This window comes from Mesoplodon bidens (genome assembly GCF_964165515.1).
Source record: "Mesoplodon bidens genome assembly, chromosome: 15".
NCBI lineage: Eukaryota > Metazoa > Chordata > Mammalia > Artiodactyla > Ziphiidae > Mesoplodon > Mesoplodon bidens.
In genome coordinates this window covers 84748799-84767651 of record NC_138171.1, presented here as the reverse complement: position 1 = coordinate 84767651, position 18853 = coordinate 84748799, and the positions used below count along the sequence as shown (strand labels likewise).

Here is an 18853-nt window from a genome sequence, read left to right as displayed (position 1 = left end):
CTCCCAGCAATTGACTGGGTTCTCCCTCGCAAATTTTTTATTTTTCCTTTTTTGAGCGAATGCATCATGAAGCAGCTTTAGCAGGCCCTCTAGACCCGGAGAGAGTATGAGAAGAATTCACTTTCTCCGATTCTGGTTCTATAATGGCTTTTTATTGCCCCTTTTCTGGCCCTCTCTGCTGAAGCTGTCAGTGTATCGAAGGCTTGCTGTTTAAGAGGAAAGGAATTGCAAGGTTCAGTGGGCGTCTAGGATTGCAGGGTCATCGTGAGTCAGCCCTGGGAGCTCCTGCCATTGTCACGTACAGGTTCTTGCTGGTCAGGAAAAGAACTGTCCAGGTCTGTCAGTCTGCGAAGAAGTCTTCACATTTAATATCGTCAAGCCTGAGGGCTGTGGAAGCACATATATCCCTCTTGTTCTCAAACAGACCTGTCATTAACAAGAGAGAAGTCACTCCAGATGAGCCAGAGGAAAGAACTTTGGAGGTTTTATGTAAATCTGTCTCTTTAAAGAAAAAATTGTGGTAAAAGACACGTAACACAAAATTTACGATCTTAACTATTTTAAGTGTACAGTTCGGTAGCGTCAAGTACATTCACATGGTTGTGCAGCCATCACCATCGTCATCTCCAGAACTTTCTCATCTTGCAAAACGGAAGCTCTGTCCCCATTAAACACTCACTCCCCATTCATTCCCTGTCCCTCTGGGAAATAACCACCCTACTACTTTTTTTTTTTTTTTTTTTTTGCGGTACGCGGGCCTCTCACTGTTGTGGTCTCTCCCCTTGCGGAGCACAGGCTCCGGACGCGCAGGCTCAGCTGCCATGGCTCACGGGCCTAGCCGCTCCGCAGCATGTGGGATCTTCCCGGACCGGGGCATGAACCCGTGTCCCCTGCATCGGCAGGCGGACTCTCAACCACTGCGCCACCAGGGAAGCCCCACCCTACTACTTTTTGTCTCTATGAACTTGACTCCCCTAGGGACCCCACATAAGCGGAATCATACAGGATCTCTCTTTTCGTGACCAGTTGATTTCACTTAGCCCCATGTCTCCAGGGTTCAGACACGTTGTAGCAGGTGTCAGAATTTCCTTTGTTTTTAAGGCTGAATAATGTCCCATCGGACATGTCGCTGGACCCTTGGCTTGTTTCCATCTTTTGGATATTGTGAATAACACTGCTATGAACGTGAGTGTACAAATGTCCTTTCAAGACCCTGCTTTTGGAACTTCTCTGGAGGCGCAGTGGTTAGGAAGCCGCCTGCCAGTGCGGGGGACACGGGTTCAAGCCCTGGTCTGGGAAGATCCCACATGCCGCAGAGCAACTAAGCCCATGCACCACAACTACTGAGCCTGCACTCTAGAGCCCGCGAGCCACAACTACTGAGCCCGCGTGCTGCAACTACTGAAGCCCGCACGCCTGGAGCCCGTGCTCCACAACAAGAGAAGCCACCGCAATGAGAAGCCCATGCATGGAAACGAAGAGTAGCCCCCACTCGCTGCAACTAGAGAAAGCCCGCGTGCAGCAATGAAAACCCAACACAGCCAAAAATAAATAAACAAATTTATTTAAACACAAATAAAGACCCTGCTTTCAATTCTCGTGGGTATAGACCGAAAAGTGGAATCGCTGAATCAGATGATCGTATGTTTTCCACCAAACTGCTTTCTAGAGGGGCTGCAGCGTTCTCCATTCCCGCCAGCAATGTGTCTGTAAACGTCTTTGAGATAAATATTGCTTGACTCCCTCAACTTCTCCCCATCTCCCCAATTCAGCCCCTGGCCTGGTCTGCGAGTTTCCTAGCTGGCCTCCTATGGTCACGCAGACCCCTTTCGGATTCAGGCTCAGCCCGACGGCCAGTGATCCTAAATCCAATATGTGGGTCTGCATGTTGCCCTTCTGCTTACAGCCCCTCAGTGGTTCCCATTGCTTTGGGGATCAGACCCAAATTACATGACTGATGTTGTTCAGCTGACGTGGTCACTCTCTCTTTTCCACCTGTCAATCCTGGGAGGGCACCATGCTCCGTTCCTTAGCACGCGCTGTTCCTTGGCTGGAATGCCGTCCCCGGACTCCAACCCCCTCTCCTAATCATCGCTGGACTTCAGTTCAAGTGTCACTCCTTAGGGAAGAGATCCCTGACCCCGTTTTTGTCTTCCTCCACCTTCAAGTAGGTTCTCCCGTTACAGCTTCTTGTAAACATGTCTTACTTGCCCCCCAAGCACTAATTCTGTTTGTACCTATATATTCAATCATGTGGCAGGTGGGCTAATATCTGTTGCAGCCCCAGGCTGGACAGTGGGTACGCAGACAAGCTTCCCACCCTAGGGGGGCCACACTCCCTGCACGTGTCACTGGGCAACAATGCCTCACGGGACTTGAGACAGCTGTAATTTTGTATGTATTTATTAGAACGTTACTTGATTCCTGTCCACATCTCCCAGTACACCGTAAGCTCTACCAGGGAGGGTCTGTTTTCTCCCACTCGATAATTATTAAATGATGGCAGTGTGCAGACACTGCCACCTTTTTGTAGGGGGCCCTGGCTGAATTAGGAATGCCTGAAGCACTGCGGGATCTGAAGGATGCCTAAGGTGGCCAATTCCGCGTTTTCACAGAAGACCCCTCTGCAGGCGTCTGCCTTCCTCCACGAGACTGTAAGAGGTGTAAAGGGCCGGCGGCGACTGCACCGGGCCCTAGTATGGGTCCCAGGATACTTGTCTAGATACTTGTTGAGTGAATGTATGACTCCAGAAAGGAACACAGGGCATCAGGGATCGCAAGCATCTTTAGACAAACTTCAGTTACAGCTCGAAACCCCTTAAATCTGGTGATTAAGTATCGCACTTTAGGGTTGGCGGATGGAGCCACTAGGGCCCCGGAGACTGCTGACGTCAGTTTCCCTTCTCCAGTGAGTGACCCAGGATCAAAACTTTCCAGGGAGACTTTTTCGGGGGTTCCCCGCCCCAGTCCCGGCACGGAGGAAGGGACAACCCACAGCCGGGGGCGGTGGGCGAGGCGCTACCAGGGGGCCGGCGAGGCGGGCCGGGCGCGGACACCGTCCCCCACCCCGCCCCGCGCGCCCCCGCGAGCCCCGGCGGGCGGGGCGCGCGGCCCGCAGGCTCCGCTCCGCCGCGATCCGGACCGGGATCCCGCGCCCGCCGCGCCCCGCGGAGCCCCGCCCCCTGCGCCGTGCCGCCGCCGCCGGAGGCCGCTTGGAGCTGTGCGAACATGGCCGAAGTCGGCGAGGACAGCGGGGCCCGCGCCCTGCTGGCGTTGCGCTCGGCACCCTGCAGCCCCGTGCTGTGCGCCGCCGCCGCCGCCGCCTTCCCCGCCGCCGCCGCCCCCGCGCCCGGGCCCGCCGCGCCGTCGCCGCCGCCGCCCGCCCAGCCCCCGCCCCCGCCGCCGCCGCCGCCGGGCTCGATTGCCGGGGGCGCGGGGGGCGCGGCGGGCGAGGCCCTGGTGGCCGCGGCGGCCGCCTCGGTGCGCCGGAGCCCCGGGCCCGCGCTGGCGCGCCTGGAGGGCCGCGAGTTCGAGTTTCTCATGCGGCAGCCCAGCGTCACCATCGGCCGCAACTCGTCGCAGGGCTCGGTGGACCTGAGTATGGGCCTGTCCAGCTTCATCTCGCGGCGCCACCTGCAGCTCAGCTTCCAGGAGCCGCACTTCTACCTGCGCTGCCTCGGCAAGAACGGCGTCTTCGTGGACGGGGCCTTCCAGCGTCGCGGCGCGCCCGCCCTGCAGTTGCCCAAACAGTGAGTGCCGCGGCCCCCGCCTGGCCCGGGCCCCGGGTCACCCCCGCCCCGACCGCCCCCGGGCCTGGGCCCGAGATCAACCCGACCCCCGGGGACGGCCCCGGGAGCCCCGAGGACCGGGCCCCGAGGGTCGCCCTTGCCCCTCCCCCCACCTGGGCTTAGGGTCGCCCCCATCCCCGCCCGGCCTGGTTACGGAGTCGCCTCCTGACCCCTGCTCGCCTTGGGCCGGGAGCCACCCCGACCCCCGCCCGGCCTGGGCCCCAAGGGTCGCCCTTGCTCCTCCCTGCAGCAGGGCTTGGGGTGGCCCCCATCCCCGACGGACCTGGACATGGGTCACTCCTGCCCCCTGCCCCCGCCCGGCCTGGGCCCCGAGGGTCGCCGTTGCCCCTCCCCGAGCTGGACACCAGGGTCGCTCTCCCCCCGCCACCCTGTTTGGACCCGGGTCGCCGCCAAACGCACTCCCGAGAAGGGTTGGCGTCAGGCGGTGTCGCTCCGGGAGGTGCGGGGTCCCCGGGGGCAGCGCCAGTGCCCCCGGAAGGCCCGAGCCCCCGGCCATAGGGGCCAGCTGTGAACTTGGGCCGGGAGGGGACGGCCGGAGAGTGGGCTGGGGTCGGGACAGGAAGTGCCCTCCCCTCCCTGGACTTGAGGACGCAGGTCAGGGGTCGCCAGCGCTGGGGGCGTTCACCGCACAGTTGGGGTTCCTGGGCAGGAGGGGAAGAGGCCGGGCGGGGAGGCAGGGCAAGGAGAGGGGGGACCCGGCGCACTTGGGGACAGGCCGCGGATGCCCCACGGTGCTTTAGCAACATCCTCGTGTTCCCGGGCTCTTCCGGTTCCCGGGGCAGCTGCTCTGCCCCAGGAGATCTTGCTTTCCGGAGATCTTTTGATCAGGAGAAAGCCTGTTTGGTTACTCGTGCGGTCCTTAAGCTCTTTCTTTTTCTGTGTAGTAGTTGCTTCTAACTCCTCGGCAGTGTTTATATTTCTCCAGCGTGCTTGTGTTCCGGAGTTGTCTCTGACTAATTACTCTCGCTTTTATAAGCACCCTGGGTCCAGGGAGTGTTTGCCGGGGTGATTGCCTGTTTCTGTAACCATCTCCCCTTTCGAGGGTATTGGCACGTTTGGTTGTAAGTATTGTACTGAATACTTTTCAACATCAACGATGACTCACTGGTGCTCGGGGCGTGAGGGGGGTGGCGTATACAGCCTTTGTTTTCCAAACGTGAAAGGTGTGTATGTGTTTCTGTAAAATCAGGACTTGGTGAATGACAGAGTTGTTTGATCCCATGGTTGCTGTTACTCTGTTCTGCCTTTTCTGTGACCTACACACTCTCTCCATTTCTGGGCCCTTAAATGCATTCTGGGGCCAGTCCCTCACGGTGAGAAAGTGACAGGTAAACAGCGCCTTCCCCTCCCTGCCCGGTGGTTCTTAGAGGCCCGTTCTGCTCAGGCCTCTTTTTATAATTCAGGTTCTGTAAGGGCGTCCATCCAGCAACCTTGTTTTCAGAGTTCCCTGCCTAGCTGTTGAGTGGGTGCAGCCCCGAAGAGGCCCCAGCTTACCGAGTCTCGAATGCACTAGTCTTTTCTCTAACTCAAGGGTAGGACATTACAGCTGGAGGAGTCCTCAGATCACGTGCGAGTACCGAGTCCGTTGTTTATGAAACGTGGTTGGTGTTCATGCTGCCTTCCTAGCCCGTGTAGCCAGCAGCCCAGATGTCCCCTGCCCTCTGGCTGGGGCTTTGCCCACGGTGCGCGTCTGGCTGGGTTCAAGTTCAGCGGTGCTCTGAGCAACAGCCGCGCAGGTGGTGATGGAGAATTTACAGGAACAGGAGAAACATGCTGGCGGAGAAACACCACGTGGATGTCCATGTCTGCCCTCCCAGCAGAGGGCAGTTTGCTTCTGAAACCGTCAAAGCCCGTGGACAAACATGTTAGCAGTCTGAGCGGTTTTACGTTCTTTTTGAGGAAACTTAACCTGTAGGTGGTAGCATCTGTAGGACAGGCTGTTGGAAGCTGCTTTTTAGAATTAGCTCAGGGTGCTTTGGACCACCACGTGGAGAGTAATCAAGAAATGCTAATGAATTCAGAGGAAGGAAGTTGGACATGTACGTCCTTGTCACCTCGAAATGGGAAATTCAGTGCTGACTTTCAAAGAACAGCAGCAGTTATTGTCTGTTTCCTCTCAGGCGTTGGTGCACGGTTTTGCCATGAGTGTTCGAAGTTGTGAATTTCTCCACCATAAATTCAGAGTTCTTATCCGTCTGCATTTTGTGGCTACAGCTGCCTGAGACTTGGAGCTCTTCCTTGTGTGTGGCGTTTCACCCTTTCCTGCCCTGTGAGGCCGCATTCCCCCTCCAGCACCCCCAGGGCACGGCTCCCCGGGCCGCCCCTCCCTTTCCAGCCCCCACTCAGGGAAGCACGAGGTGGAGAGGAGCCCCAGAGTCCACCCACACTTGTGACTACAAGTAAGTTTTTCCAAAACTAAAATGAAATAATTTTGAAACTACTGGTAGGGAAAAAATTCCACGTGACACAACTTAGAGCTGACCTTGATCCATGACTGTGGGTGCGTGCAGAGGGAGGTGCAGGGGGTCCTGGTGTAGCCCCTCCTGTGCGATTCTCCGGCCCTCGTTCCCCAGAGCTGGGCTGGGCACTTTTTATCTTTAAGTGGAGACACAGCACAGGAGCTGGCTGGCAGTAGGTGCGCACAGAGGAGTTAACGTTTGTTCAATGAAAAATCCGTGAGTGAATATGCAGCCTCCCCGGGGGAGAAGCAGTGTCACCAACTTAATGGGTTTCTGAGGTGGGCGGTCACCAGGCCTTCCTGGGTCTGTGGGTGGACATGGTGCGTGTGTGTGACCGTAGGTCTGGATACCAGCAGATTTGGAGTTTGAATTAGATGTAATCTGTGAACTACAGGAAAAAGGCCCATGCACAGCCTTGTACTTGCTCTTCCTTTCTTTCTTCCAACCTTCTTTCCTGATACTGTTATAAAATAATCATGGACTATATGAATAATTACAGTAAAAACTAGACTTCTGTTTGTGGTGGTTTCTGTGAGTGGTAAGATGTATGGGATTCTTTTCTTCTTTTTACTTTTCTTTGTGTCCCAAATTTTCTGGGATGAGCATGGCTCTTGTTTTTCTTTTCAACACTTCTTATTACAGAAAGTTTCAAGCATAAAAACAGAGGAGTGAGTTCCACGTGCCATCACCCAGCCTCTACAGCTATCATGTTGTGGCCAAGCTTGTTTCATCTTTGTTCCGCCCCCCCACCCCGACCCCCAGGTATTTGGAAGAAAATCACAAATGTCCTATCACTCCATCTGTAAATATTTCAGTAAAAGGTAAAGATTCCTTTTTTAAAACCTAACCACAATGTCCTTATCACACCTAGAAAATTGATAACAATTTCTTACTATCATCAAACTTCCAATGAGTGTGGATTTCCCTTACCATCTCATGAATTTTTTTTTTCTTTTCTTGCAGTGTGTTTGTTTAATCAGGAGCCAAATCAGGTCCAGACACTATGATTGGTTGGCGTATCTCTTACATCTCTCTCAATCTATAGGCTTCATCTCACTCTTTTTTTTTTTCCTTTTCTCAATGAAGACACAGGGTCATTTGTCCTGTACGCTTTCCCACGGTCTCGTTGTACAGATTGGGTTCCCGGGGTGTCCATTCACTGCGTCCTCTCCCCTGTCGTTCCTGTAAATTGGCTGTCGGACGTGGAGATTTGATCAGACGCGGGTTCGATGTGTTTTGCTGGAACTGCCGCACAGGCAGTGGTGCGTCGGTCTGTCAGGAAGCAGGCCCATCTGTTTGTCCCTGTGGCAGCTTTTGATGGGCACTGCCTACGTCCGTAAATCTATTATCACCTGCACTCTTGTCACTCATTTTGGCTGCCAGCACGTGGACCTCAGCATGCTGACGCATTCTGCCCTCTGAAAGGCATGTTTTGAACGGCAGGTGTTGCGGATCACGGCCTCCGCACGCGCACTGTGATAAAAAGTAATTAACAGTAACCACCAAGGCATTTTACTACATAAATAGTTGTTTAGGCCCCATGAAAACGTACAGGACATAGTTTCTCATTGCTGTTCCAGCTGGTCACGTGAAGAATATCGAATTTGTTACTAACCATCTTACAGTAGTTCTCAGATTGAGATTATATTGAAATTAACTGGAAAATGCCCCAGACTTAGTGAAGACAGCAGGTGTCTGCCGAATGCCTCAGGGCCCAGCGTCCCAGAAACAGCAGCCATGTTCCTTTCCTCCCCCAGCCTCCTCACTGTGCCTCCCCAGTCTGCTGGGAGCTATGGGGTCCTTCCGTGACCCGATGCCTTCTTCCTGGGTGGTTGGTTCAGGAGTGGATCTGTGTGCTGAGCTGGGGGTGCCCATGGGGCAAGAGAGGGCATCACATCAGTCCGTTGCCAGTGGCTGAAGATGTGGAGACTGAGACTGCACCAGCTGTGTTTCCACGTGGAGAGGAGAGCGGTGATCAGGGGGCAGTGACACGTGTGGGCCTGCTCGGAGCTGGGGGCGCCCCGGAGCCAGCCGGTCATGCAGGCCTGACCCGGCAGGACCTGCGGGAGGGTGGCCCGGGGACTGGCGAGGAAGAGATTCAGCTGAGAGATCTGATGGAAGAACGTTCTGATCTGGTGACGGGGTAGAAGAGACGGTTTGCGTCTGGAAGCCGGAGGGATGATAACCACGCAGAATGAAGCTGGGGGGTTCAGGGGAGCGGGGAACGTGCCGTGACGGGAACGGAGCTTTAGACTTCGGCTGCATCTGGATGGTGTGGTCAGAATACGAATTGTGGCATTTTCTCTCAATAAAAGCTGTCTTCTGCTTTTCTTGCTAGTTGGCGGTTATTGTGTGTCACGTGTATTTGTTCAAAGTTAGACTGTGTCTTGTTAAAGACTTTCTTTTTCTTTTTTTTTTCCCCTCCCACCCTCCCTATCCCACCCCTCTAGGTGGTCACAAAGCACCGAGCTGATCTCCCTGTGCTATGCGGCTGCTTCCCACTAGCTATCTATTTTACGTTTGGTAGTGTGTATATGTCCATGTCACTCTCTCACTTTGTCACAGCTTACCCTTCCCCCTCCCCATGTCCTCAAGTCCATTCTCTACGTCTGTGTCTTTATTCCTGTCTTACCCCTAGGTTCTTCATGACATTTTTTTCCTTAAATTCCATATATATGTGTTAGCATACGGTATTTGTCTTTCTCTTTCGGACTTACTTCACTCTGTGTGACAGACTCTAGGTCTATCCACCTCATTACAAATAGCTCAATTTCGTTTCATTTTATGGCTGAGTCATATTCCATTGTATATATGTGCCACATCTTCTTTATCCATTCACCCGATGATGGACACTTAGGTTGTTTCCATCTCCGGGCTATTGTAAATAGAGCTGCAATGAACATTTTAGTACATGACTCTTTTTGAATTATGGTTTTCTCAGGGTATATGCCCAGTGGTTGGATTGCTGGGTCATATGGTAGTTCTATTTTTAGTTTTTTAAGGAACCTCCATACTCTTCTCCATAGTGGCTGTACCAATTCACATTCCCACCAGCAGTGCAAGAGTGTTCCCTTTTCTCCACACCCTCTCCAGCATTTATTGTTTCTAGATTTTTTGATGATGGCCATTCTGACCGGTGTGAGATGATAACTCATTGTAGTTTTGATTTGCATTTCTCTAATGATTAATGATGTTGAGCATTCTTTCATGTGTTTGTTGGCAGTCTGTATATCTTCTTTAGAGAAATGTCTATTTAGGTCCTCTGCCCATTTTTGGATTGGGTTGTTTGTTTTTTTGTTATTGAGCTGCATGAGCTGCTTGTAAATTTTGGAGATTAATCCTTTGTCAGTTGCTTCATTTGCAAATATTTTCTCCCATTCTGAGGGTTGTCTTTTGGTCTTGTTTATGGTTTCCTTTGCTGTGCAAAAGCTTTGAAGTTTCATTAGGTCCCATGTGTTTATTTTTGTCTTTATTTCCATTTCTCTAGGAGGTGGGTCAGAAAGGATCTTGCTGTGATTTATGTCATAGAGTGTTCTGCCTATGTTTTCCTCTAAGAGTTTGATAGTGTCTGGCCTTACATTTAGGTCTTTAGTCCATTTTGAGCTTATTTTTGTGTGGTGTTAGGGAGTGATCTAATCTCATACTTTTACATGTACCTGTCCAGTTTTCCCAGCACCACTTATTGAAGAGGCTGTCCTTTCTCCACTGTACATTCCTGCCTCCTTTATCAAAGATAAGGTGACCATATGTGCGTGGGTTTATCTCTGGGCTTTCTATCCTGTTGCATTGATCTATCTTTCTGTTTTTGTGCCAGTACCATAGTGTCTTGATTACTGTAGCTTTGTAGTATAATCTGAAGTCAAGGAGCCTGATTCCTCCAGCTCCGTTTTTCGTTCTCAAGATTGCTTTGGCTATTCGGGGTCTTTTGTGTTTCCATACAAATTGTGTAATTTTTTGTTCTAGTTCTGTGAAAAATGCCAGTGGTAGTTTGATAGGGATTGCATTGAATCTGTAGATTGCTTTGGGTAGTAGAGTCATTTTCACAATGTTGATTCTTCCAATCCAAGAACATGGTATATCTCTCCATCTATTTGTATCATCTTTAATTTCTTTCATCAGTGTCTTATAATTTTCTGCATACAGGTCTTTTGTCTCCTTAGGTAGGTTTATTCCTAGATATTTTATTCTTTTTGTTGCAATGGTAAATGGGAGTGTTTTCTTGATTTCACTTTCAGATTTTTCATCATTAGTATATAGGAATGCCAGAGATTTCTGTGCATTAATTTTGTATCCTGCTACTTTACCAAAATCATTGATTAGCTCTTGTAGTGTTCTGGTAGCATCTTTAGGATTCTCTATGTATAGTATAATGCCATCTGCAAACAGTGACAGCTTTACTTCTTCTTTTCTGATTTGGATTCCTTTTATTTCCTTTTCTTCTCTGATGGCTGTGGCTAAAACTTCCAAAACTATGTTGAATAAGAGTGGTGAGAGTGGGCAACCTTGTCTTGTTCCTGATCTTAGTGGAAATGCTTTCAGTTTTTCACCGTTGAGGACAGTGTTGGCTGTGGGTTTGTCATATATGGCCTTTATTATGTTGAGGAAAGTTCCCTCTATGCCTACTTTCTGCAGGGTTTTTATCATACATGGGTGTTGAATTTTGTCAAAAGCTTTCTCTGCATCTATTGAGATGATCATATGGTTTTTCTCCTTCAGTTTGTTAATATGGTATATCACGTTGATTGATTTGCATATATTGAAGAATCCTTGCATTCTTGGAATAAACCCGACTTGATCATGGTGTATGATCCTTTTAATGTGCTGTTGGATTCTGTTTGCTAGTATTTTGTTGAGGATTTTTGCATCTATGTTCATCAGTGATATTGGCCTGTACTTTTCTTTCTTTTGACATCCTTGTCTGGTTTTGGTATCAAGGTGATGCTGGCCTCGTAGAATGAGTTTGGGAGTGTTCCTCCCTCTGCTATATTTTGGAAGAGTTTGAAAAGGACAGGTTTTAGCTCTTCTCTAAATGTTTGATAGAATGCGCCTGTGAAGCCATCTGGTCCTGGGCTTTTGTTTGTTGGAAGATTTTTTATCACAGTTTCAATTTCAGTGCTTGTGATTGGTCTGTTCATATTTTCTGTTTCTTCCTGGTTCTGTCTCAGAATGTTGTGCATTTCTAAGAATGTGTCCATTTCTTCCAGGTTGTCCATTTTATTGGCATAGAGTTGCTTGTAGTAATCTCTCATGATCTTTTGTATTTCTGCAGTGTCAGTTGTTACTTCTCCTTTTTCATTTCTAATGCTATTGATTTGAGTCTTCTCCCTTTATTTCTTGATGAGTCTGGCTAATGGTTTATCAATTTTGTTTATCTTGTCAAAGAACCAGCTTTTAGTTTTATTGATCTTTGCTATCGTTTCCCTCATTTGTTTTTCATTTATTTCTGATCTGATCTTTATGATTTCTTTCCTTTTGCTAACTTTGGGGGCTTTTCGTTCTTCTTTCTCTAATTGCTTTAGGTGCAAGTTTAGGTTGTTTATTCGAGATGTTTCCTGTTTCTTAAGGTAGGATTGTATTGCTATAAACTTCCCTGTTAGAACTGCTTTTGCTGCGTCCCATAGGTTTTGGGTCGTCGTGTCTCCATTGTTATTTGTTTCTAGGTATTCTTTTATTTCCTCTTTGATTTCTTCAGTGATCACTTCGTTATTAAGTAGTGTATTGTTTAGCCTCCATGTGTTTGTATTTTTTACAGATCTTTTCCTGTAATTGATATGTAGTCTCATAGCATTGTGGTCAGAAAAGATACTTGATACTATTTCAATTTTCTTAAATTTACCAAGGCTTGATTTGTGACCCAAGATATGAGCTATCCTGGAGAATGTTCCATGAGCACTTGAGAAAAATGTGTATTCTGTTGTTTTTGGATGGAATGTCCTATAAATATCAATTAAGTCCTTTCTTTAAAAAGGTTTATATTTCACCAAGGAAGACATACAGATGGCCAGGAGGCACATGACAAGGTGCTCAACATCACTAATTTTTAGAGAAATGCAAGTCAAAACTACAGTGAGGTATATCACCTCACGATGGTCAGAATGGTCATTATCAAAAAATCTACAAACAATAAATGCTGGAAAGGGTGTGGTGAAAAGGGAACCCTCCTGCACTGCTGGTGAGAATGTAAATTGATAAAACCACTATGGAGAACAGTATGGAGGTTCCTTAAAAAATTAAAAATAGAACTACCATAGGACCAGCAATCCCACTACTGGGCACATGCCCTGAGAAAACCATAACTCAAAAAGAGTCATGTACCACAGTGTTCATTGCAGCACTATTTACAACAGCCAGGACATGGAAGCAACCTAAGCATCCATCGACAGATGTGAATGGGTAAAGAAGATGTGGCACATATATTCAATGGAATATTACTCTGCCATAAAAAGAAATGAAATTGAGTTATTTGTAGTGAGCTGGATGGACCTAGAGTCTGTCATACACAGAGAAGTAAGTCAGAAAGAGAAAAAGAAATACTGTATGCTAACTCATATATATGGAATCTAAAAAAAAAAAAGAAATGGTACTGATGAACCTAGTTGCAGGGCAGGAATAAAGAGGTCGATATAGAGAACAGACTTGAGGACACGGGGTGGGAGGGGGAAGCTGGGGCAAAGTGAGAGTCGCATCGACATATACACACGACTGAACGTAACATAGCTGGTGGGAAGCAGCCGCACAGCACAGGGAGATCGGCTCGGTGCTTTGTGACCACCTAGAGGGGTGGGACAGGGAGGGCGGGAGGGAGGCTCGAGAGGGAGGGGATCTGGGGACATGTGTATGCATATGGCTGATTCGCTTTGCTGCACAACAGAAACTAACACAGTATTGTGAAGCGATTATACTCCAGTAAAGGTCTATTAAAAAATAAAAAAGAATTTTTTTAATTAAAAAAAATGTTGATAGGAGTGTAGCGAATTGGGAGCTAGTACGTTGAATCTATGTAATAGTATTGAGTTCACATGGAGTTTTTGGGCTTATCACCCATATAAGAAAGTTTCTATAGTCTTTAAAAAATCAGTCTGTGAGAAGGATGGTATTTATCGTGTAGTATGTGTTGAGTTTATACTAAACTTATTAAAGCCTTTGTCACTGATGAAGGAATGGAATTGGTAGGTGCTAAAAGGGTATTGAGTAGAGTTTTAATGGTGTTCATAGTGCTTTGGAAAAAGACCCAGCTATGTTTAAAATTATGTGCTGAAATGAAAGGAAAGCATTTAATCTGGAGATACAGTAATTTACTATTTGCTGTTTTTGCATCTTGTGAATATCAGGAGATAAACTTGCTAAATTAATGACAACTCGAATTACAGTGATGCCTCATTTCCATAATTACCGAACATTTAAAGGATTTCATATTAAAATGAGAGGATTTTATAAATTGCTTTTACTTTGATTTCCTGGAAAATAGGCCCTTGCATTGTGACTTGTTAGGAGATTTTGTAGTTAATTTTCATTGCTGCTATCGCTTTTCACGAGTTTCTAGTTTTCTGGTAAGAGGTTGCCAGTTGATCTAAAAAGAAAGAAAAATGTAATCTGCCTGTGTGCACATGTTCATGACCGTGTAAAGGGAAGCCAGGTAGGCATGCTGGGTGTTGTCCAGGGCTCTGCAGAGCGGCTGCGCAGTAGGCGTCCCGGCTGGTTTGGTGGTGACAGGCTGTGGCTGCACCCCTGAGGTGGCCATCACAGGCTTTCTTTCCCTGGGTGCGATGGGGGTGAGCCAGTGCGGGGCTTGCCTCCCTTAGACCTGACGGTTCCAGCGCTAAATCCTGAGCTGCTTGCAAATATGCGGCTTCTCCTAAGAACGATTTTCAGTCTGGATATTTTGTCCATGACTTGGTTAAGAAGGAACTTTTGCCCTTAGTCATCCGTGACGTGTTTAACCATTTGTTTCCCCTGATGTGTGTGTGTAGAGCTGAGCTCTGACCACCCTGCTGCCCACGACCCCTTAGCAGAGGTCCCAGCGTTTCTGCAGGCCTTCCCTTCACCTGCCACCTGCGTTTCAAGGTACGTGGCTGCCTTTGGGCAAAGGTGCCTCTGGGCATCCCGTACCTCTGTTTAGTCCATCAACTCTCAGGGTTTGGGGCCCACACACATTACTGGGGACCCCAGAGAGCTTTTGTTTATGTGGGATTTGTCTGTTACACTTACCGTGTTCGAAATTAGAACTGAGAAATTAAAATCTATATATTTATTAATCTATTCAAAAATAGCAATAATAAGCCTATTTCAAAAATAAGTTTTTATGAAAAAATAGCTCAGTCTATTTTGTATTTCCAACAAAAGAAGTTAGGATAGGGGTATTCATTTTTTGGTACGTCTTTCATGTCTGCCTTGATAGAAGACAGCTGAATTTTATAGCTGCCTCTGCTTTTAGTCTGTTGTGATAACATTGTTTCAGTTAAGTATATGAAGAAAATCCAGCCTTACAGAAATATGTAGCTGGGAAAGGGAGGAGTGTTGTAGTAGCCTTTCAGGAAATTGCGGATGTTCTTTGATGCCTCTACAGAACTGGACAGTAGTAGTTTCTTAAACGTTAATTGCAGGATGGAATCTGAAACCTCATCAGTGGAGTTTTGGTGAAACTCCGTGAAATCCGTTGCTTTCTCGTGCATTTTGAATAAATCTTTTACGCATGTGTGAATTTGTAACCTCTTGCATTGGTCATTGAGAAAAATACTGATTGAATTATGTAGATCTAATGTCCATATATCTTACTATACAAATGTTTTATCTTCGATTGGTAGTTAAATTGATCCCCTTGAACCCAACAACTCATTTTTTTTTTTTTTTTTTTTTTTTTTTTGTGGTACGCGGGCCTCTCACACTGTTGCGGCCTCTCCCGTTGCGGAGCACAGGCTCCGGACGCGCAGGCTCAGTGGCCGTGGCTCACGGGCCCAGTCACTCCGCTGCATGTGGGATCTTCCCGGACTGGGGCACGAACCCATGTCCCCTGCATCGGCAGGCGGACTCCCAACCACTGCACCACCAGGGAAGCCCTCTTTTTTTTTTTTAATGTATTTATTTGTTTATTTTTGGCTGTGTTGGGTCTTCGTTGCTGCGTGCAGGCTTTCTCTAGTTGTGGCGAGCGGGGGCTACTCTTTGTTGTGGTGAGTGGGCTTCTCATTGCAGTGGCTTCTCTTGTTGCGGAGTACGGGCTCTAGGTGCGTGGGCTTCAGTAGTTGTGGCTCGCGGGCTCTAGAGCGCAGGCTCAGTAGTTGTGACACCGGGCTTAGCTGCTCTGCGGCACGTGGGATCTTCGAACCTGTGTCCCCTGCACTGGCAGGCGGATTCTTAACCACTGCGCCACCAGGGAAGTCCCACAACTCATGTTTTTGAAAATAGCAATCTATGAAAGGATCAGGCTTTTTGATGTAATTTGCTTTTTAAATTTGCTTTAGAAGTTGAGTGACACAGCACGTTTTGTAGAAGTAAAGAAGTCATAATTTTGTCATTGGCCTTTATTAGCATCTGGTGGCATGATTTGGCTTAAATTTAGTGTTTTTTGTATGTACAATCAGTTCTTGATTATTTCAGGTGGAACTATCCAGCTTGTCAGTTATTTCTGTTATTTTCCCACAACCAAGTAGGGTGCTCTGGGGTTCCTGGATGACACCCCTGCTTTTTCCCTTCAGCCGTGGGTGTGGACCCACCAGGAGACAACAGAGTGAAGCGGGTGGACATGGAGTGACTCAGCCCTCAAGGGATGTCAGTGACAAAACGGGCTTTTATGGACATTATTCCTTTTTGGGGGTTTTTCGTGTGACCTTTCTGAGCACAGTTGTGAAAAACTGGGCCCCTTTTTGATATACATAAACCTCATTCTACTCCTTCCCAATCTGGTCTTTTTCTCTCTCTTCCTCCCAGTAAGTCAGTATCACACATAGGATAAAACCCATTTTTCGTCTATGCTGATAAAGCTTTGCCTTTTGTGACTTGCATCATGAAAACCAACGGGACTTGCTGGGGTTTTTTTTGTTTTTTTGTTTTTTTGCGATATGCGGGCCTCTCACCGCTGCGGCCTCTCCCGCCGCGGAGCACAGGCTCCAGACGCGCAGGCCCAGCAGCCACGGCCCACAGGCCCAGCCGCTCCGCAGCACGCGGGATCCTCCCGGACCGGGGCACGAACCCGCGCCCCCCGCATCGGCAGGCGGACCCCCAACCACTGCGCCACCAGGGAAGCCCGAAACTTGCTGTTTTCCAGGTGGACGGCTGTAACATCAAACGTGCTGGGAGGCCTCCCTTGCCGCCCCCCACTTGCATTGTTCTGTTTCACAGGTTGTGTTTGGTTGAGGAGCAGCATATAGGATTCAAAAAGTGATTGTATATCTTTCAGTTGGGATTTTGTGCCAGTCGTCGTGTAAGGTGGATGGTGCTGACCTGATGGGGCGGGTGTACCTTTGCTGGGGAACCCGCAGCGCTGGGTTTCGGGGTGAGCTGCGGGGAGACCAGCCTCGGGAGCCAGGCATGAGTCACCGCAGACAAACGCACGTTCCCGGGGCCAGGCTGTTGTCTGTAGAAAGCCTGCCCAGAAATCCTCCCTCCCGAGTATGGTTTGGATACAGTTGACTAAGGAAATTAAGGAGCCTCCTATGTGTTACCAGGAAGTCTTGGCTGGAACTTTCCTCAGTGAAAAATAATTTGTACATTTAGTAACTTTTTGGAGCTGATTTTGAAAGGATGTCAGAATGAAATCCGATAATACTGATGACAAAGCAGATGACAGAGCAGACAGGCTGGAGCCATCGGGGCGACATGCAAAGGAAGATCGCACAGCAGAAGTTCGAGCTCTCCTCCACCTCCACCCGTGGGGATGTAGATATCTGGTCTGCTTGGCAGTTACGTCCCCGACGCAGGGAACAGTGACTCATCGCAGCCGGAGGAAAGCACCTTCCCTTCAGGGTGCCCAGCTCTTTGATTGATTCCGTGTTGACCAGGAGCGCTGGCTGCCCTGTTAGCTCCTGGCCTGCAGCATGACTCGACTGATTGTTCAACTTTCTCAGCGATTCTGTTTTTCTCTGGCGTTGCGGCGTGAGCAGATTTTCCAGGCCTGCCCACCCTTGGTTGGCCGGGCAGGGATCTCCTGGAGTCTGGAACGGCCTGCAATGATAGAAGCGGCCAGCAGGGCAGCCCGGGTCCTGCGTGGCTGTTGACACTTGAAATGTGGCGAATGTGACCAAAGAACTGAATTCTAGTTTTTTTTTTTCTTTTTTTGGCTGCATCGCACAGCGTATGGGATCTTAGTTCCCCGACCAGGGATCAAACCTGTGCCCCCTACAGTGGAAGCACCGAGTCTTAACCACTGGACCACCTGGGAAGTCCCTGAATTTTAATTTGTGTTTCGTTTTTCAGTTAATTTAAGTTAAACTGAGCGCATGTGCTGCGGCCCCCGGGTGTTCTTGGGGACATGGGAGGTCCGTGGGTGCCCAGGCCCAGGGGTGTGGCTGATGCCTCAGGTTACCCGCTCGCCTCCGAGGCACGAGTCTTGCTTTCTGCTGTGTGCTTCGAGGTGCAGGGATGGGAAGGCCTGGTCCAGGCCGTGGGGTCAGGCTGTGTGCGGGGCGGGCGGCCCCGGAGGGCCCCCCTTCCCCGCCTGCACCCAGGCCGTGGGGTCAGGCTGTGTGCGCGGGGAGAGGCCCCCCTTCCCTGCCTGCACCCAGGCCGTGGGGTCAGGCTGTGTGCGGGGTGGGCGGCCCCGGAGGGCCCCCCTTCCCCGCCTGCACCCAGGCCGGAGGGACGGGCTCTGTTCTTCCCTTCGTTGCCCTTGTTCCTGACACCAGAGGAAGAAAGTGAGGGTCTGAGACACGACCCCTGTGAATGGCAGGTAAAGATGGAGACAGGTTTGCAGCTTTGAGGGAAATTTAAAAAACCCTCTCCCTGGCCCTTCATAGCCCTGGGTTTACGGTCCGTGTTGGTTACGGATGGATCCCCTGCGAGTCCAACTCCTCAACGCTAGTGTTTACGTTTCTGTCCTCGCAGACTTTTAATTCCTTCACAGGTGGACGTGTGCCTGTCGCGTGTCCGCACGGGCGCCTGCTCGGACCGGATGGTGCTGCTCCGTGTGCCCACGCGGGGCCCGCGCGTCGAGCCCTTGGGGCTTCCCGGGGTCAGCCGCCGTACTGTGAGAGCGCTGGTCCGCGTCTGTCCCGCTCGGGGAGCTGGAGGTTCCGTGAGGGTGGCGCTGCGTCCCCAGGGCCAGCACACGCCTGGCCCTTGGGAGACGCTAAACGTCGGCTGAGCGTTTACCCACGTACCTGACCTTGTGTGGCCTGCAGGCGGCTGGAAGGGTCCATTCCAACAGCTTGCTTATGGAAAGTCCAAAATAGGGGTTTCTGATCAGTGGTGGTGATGCCGGGCGCCAGGCCGGCACTGTCCAGCGTCATGTCCCCTCGTCCCCGCCCCCTGGTCAGCTCAGCCTCTGGCGGCAGTGGTGTCTACACCAGGCCTGCCGGGAGGTCGTGCGGGGGCGTGTGATGGGCTTGGGCCGCCAGTGTAGGCAAAGCCCCCCAGGCTCCTGTTGGTCAAGTC

The 18853-nt window shown here is 49.8% G+C and overlaps 1 protein-coding gene across 1 annotated transcript in view; it reads left to right on the top strand.

The window, feature by feature from the left end:
* The first annotated feature begins 3200 nt into the window (after positions 1 to 3200).
* Positions 3201 to 18853, top strand: part of FOXK1 (forkhead box K1) — a 69278-nt gene continuing 53625 nt past the window's right edge. Inside the window, exon 1 of the mRNA XM_081255568.1 lies at positions 3201 to 3749. Within this exon, the coding sequence (XP_081111694.1) occupies positions 3229 to 3749 (521 nt within the window). The 5' untranslated portion in view covers positions 3201 to 3228. The remainder of the gene's footprint in view (positions 3750 to 18853) is intronic.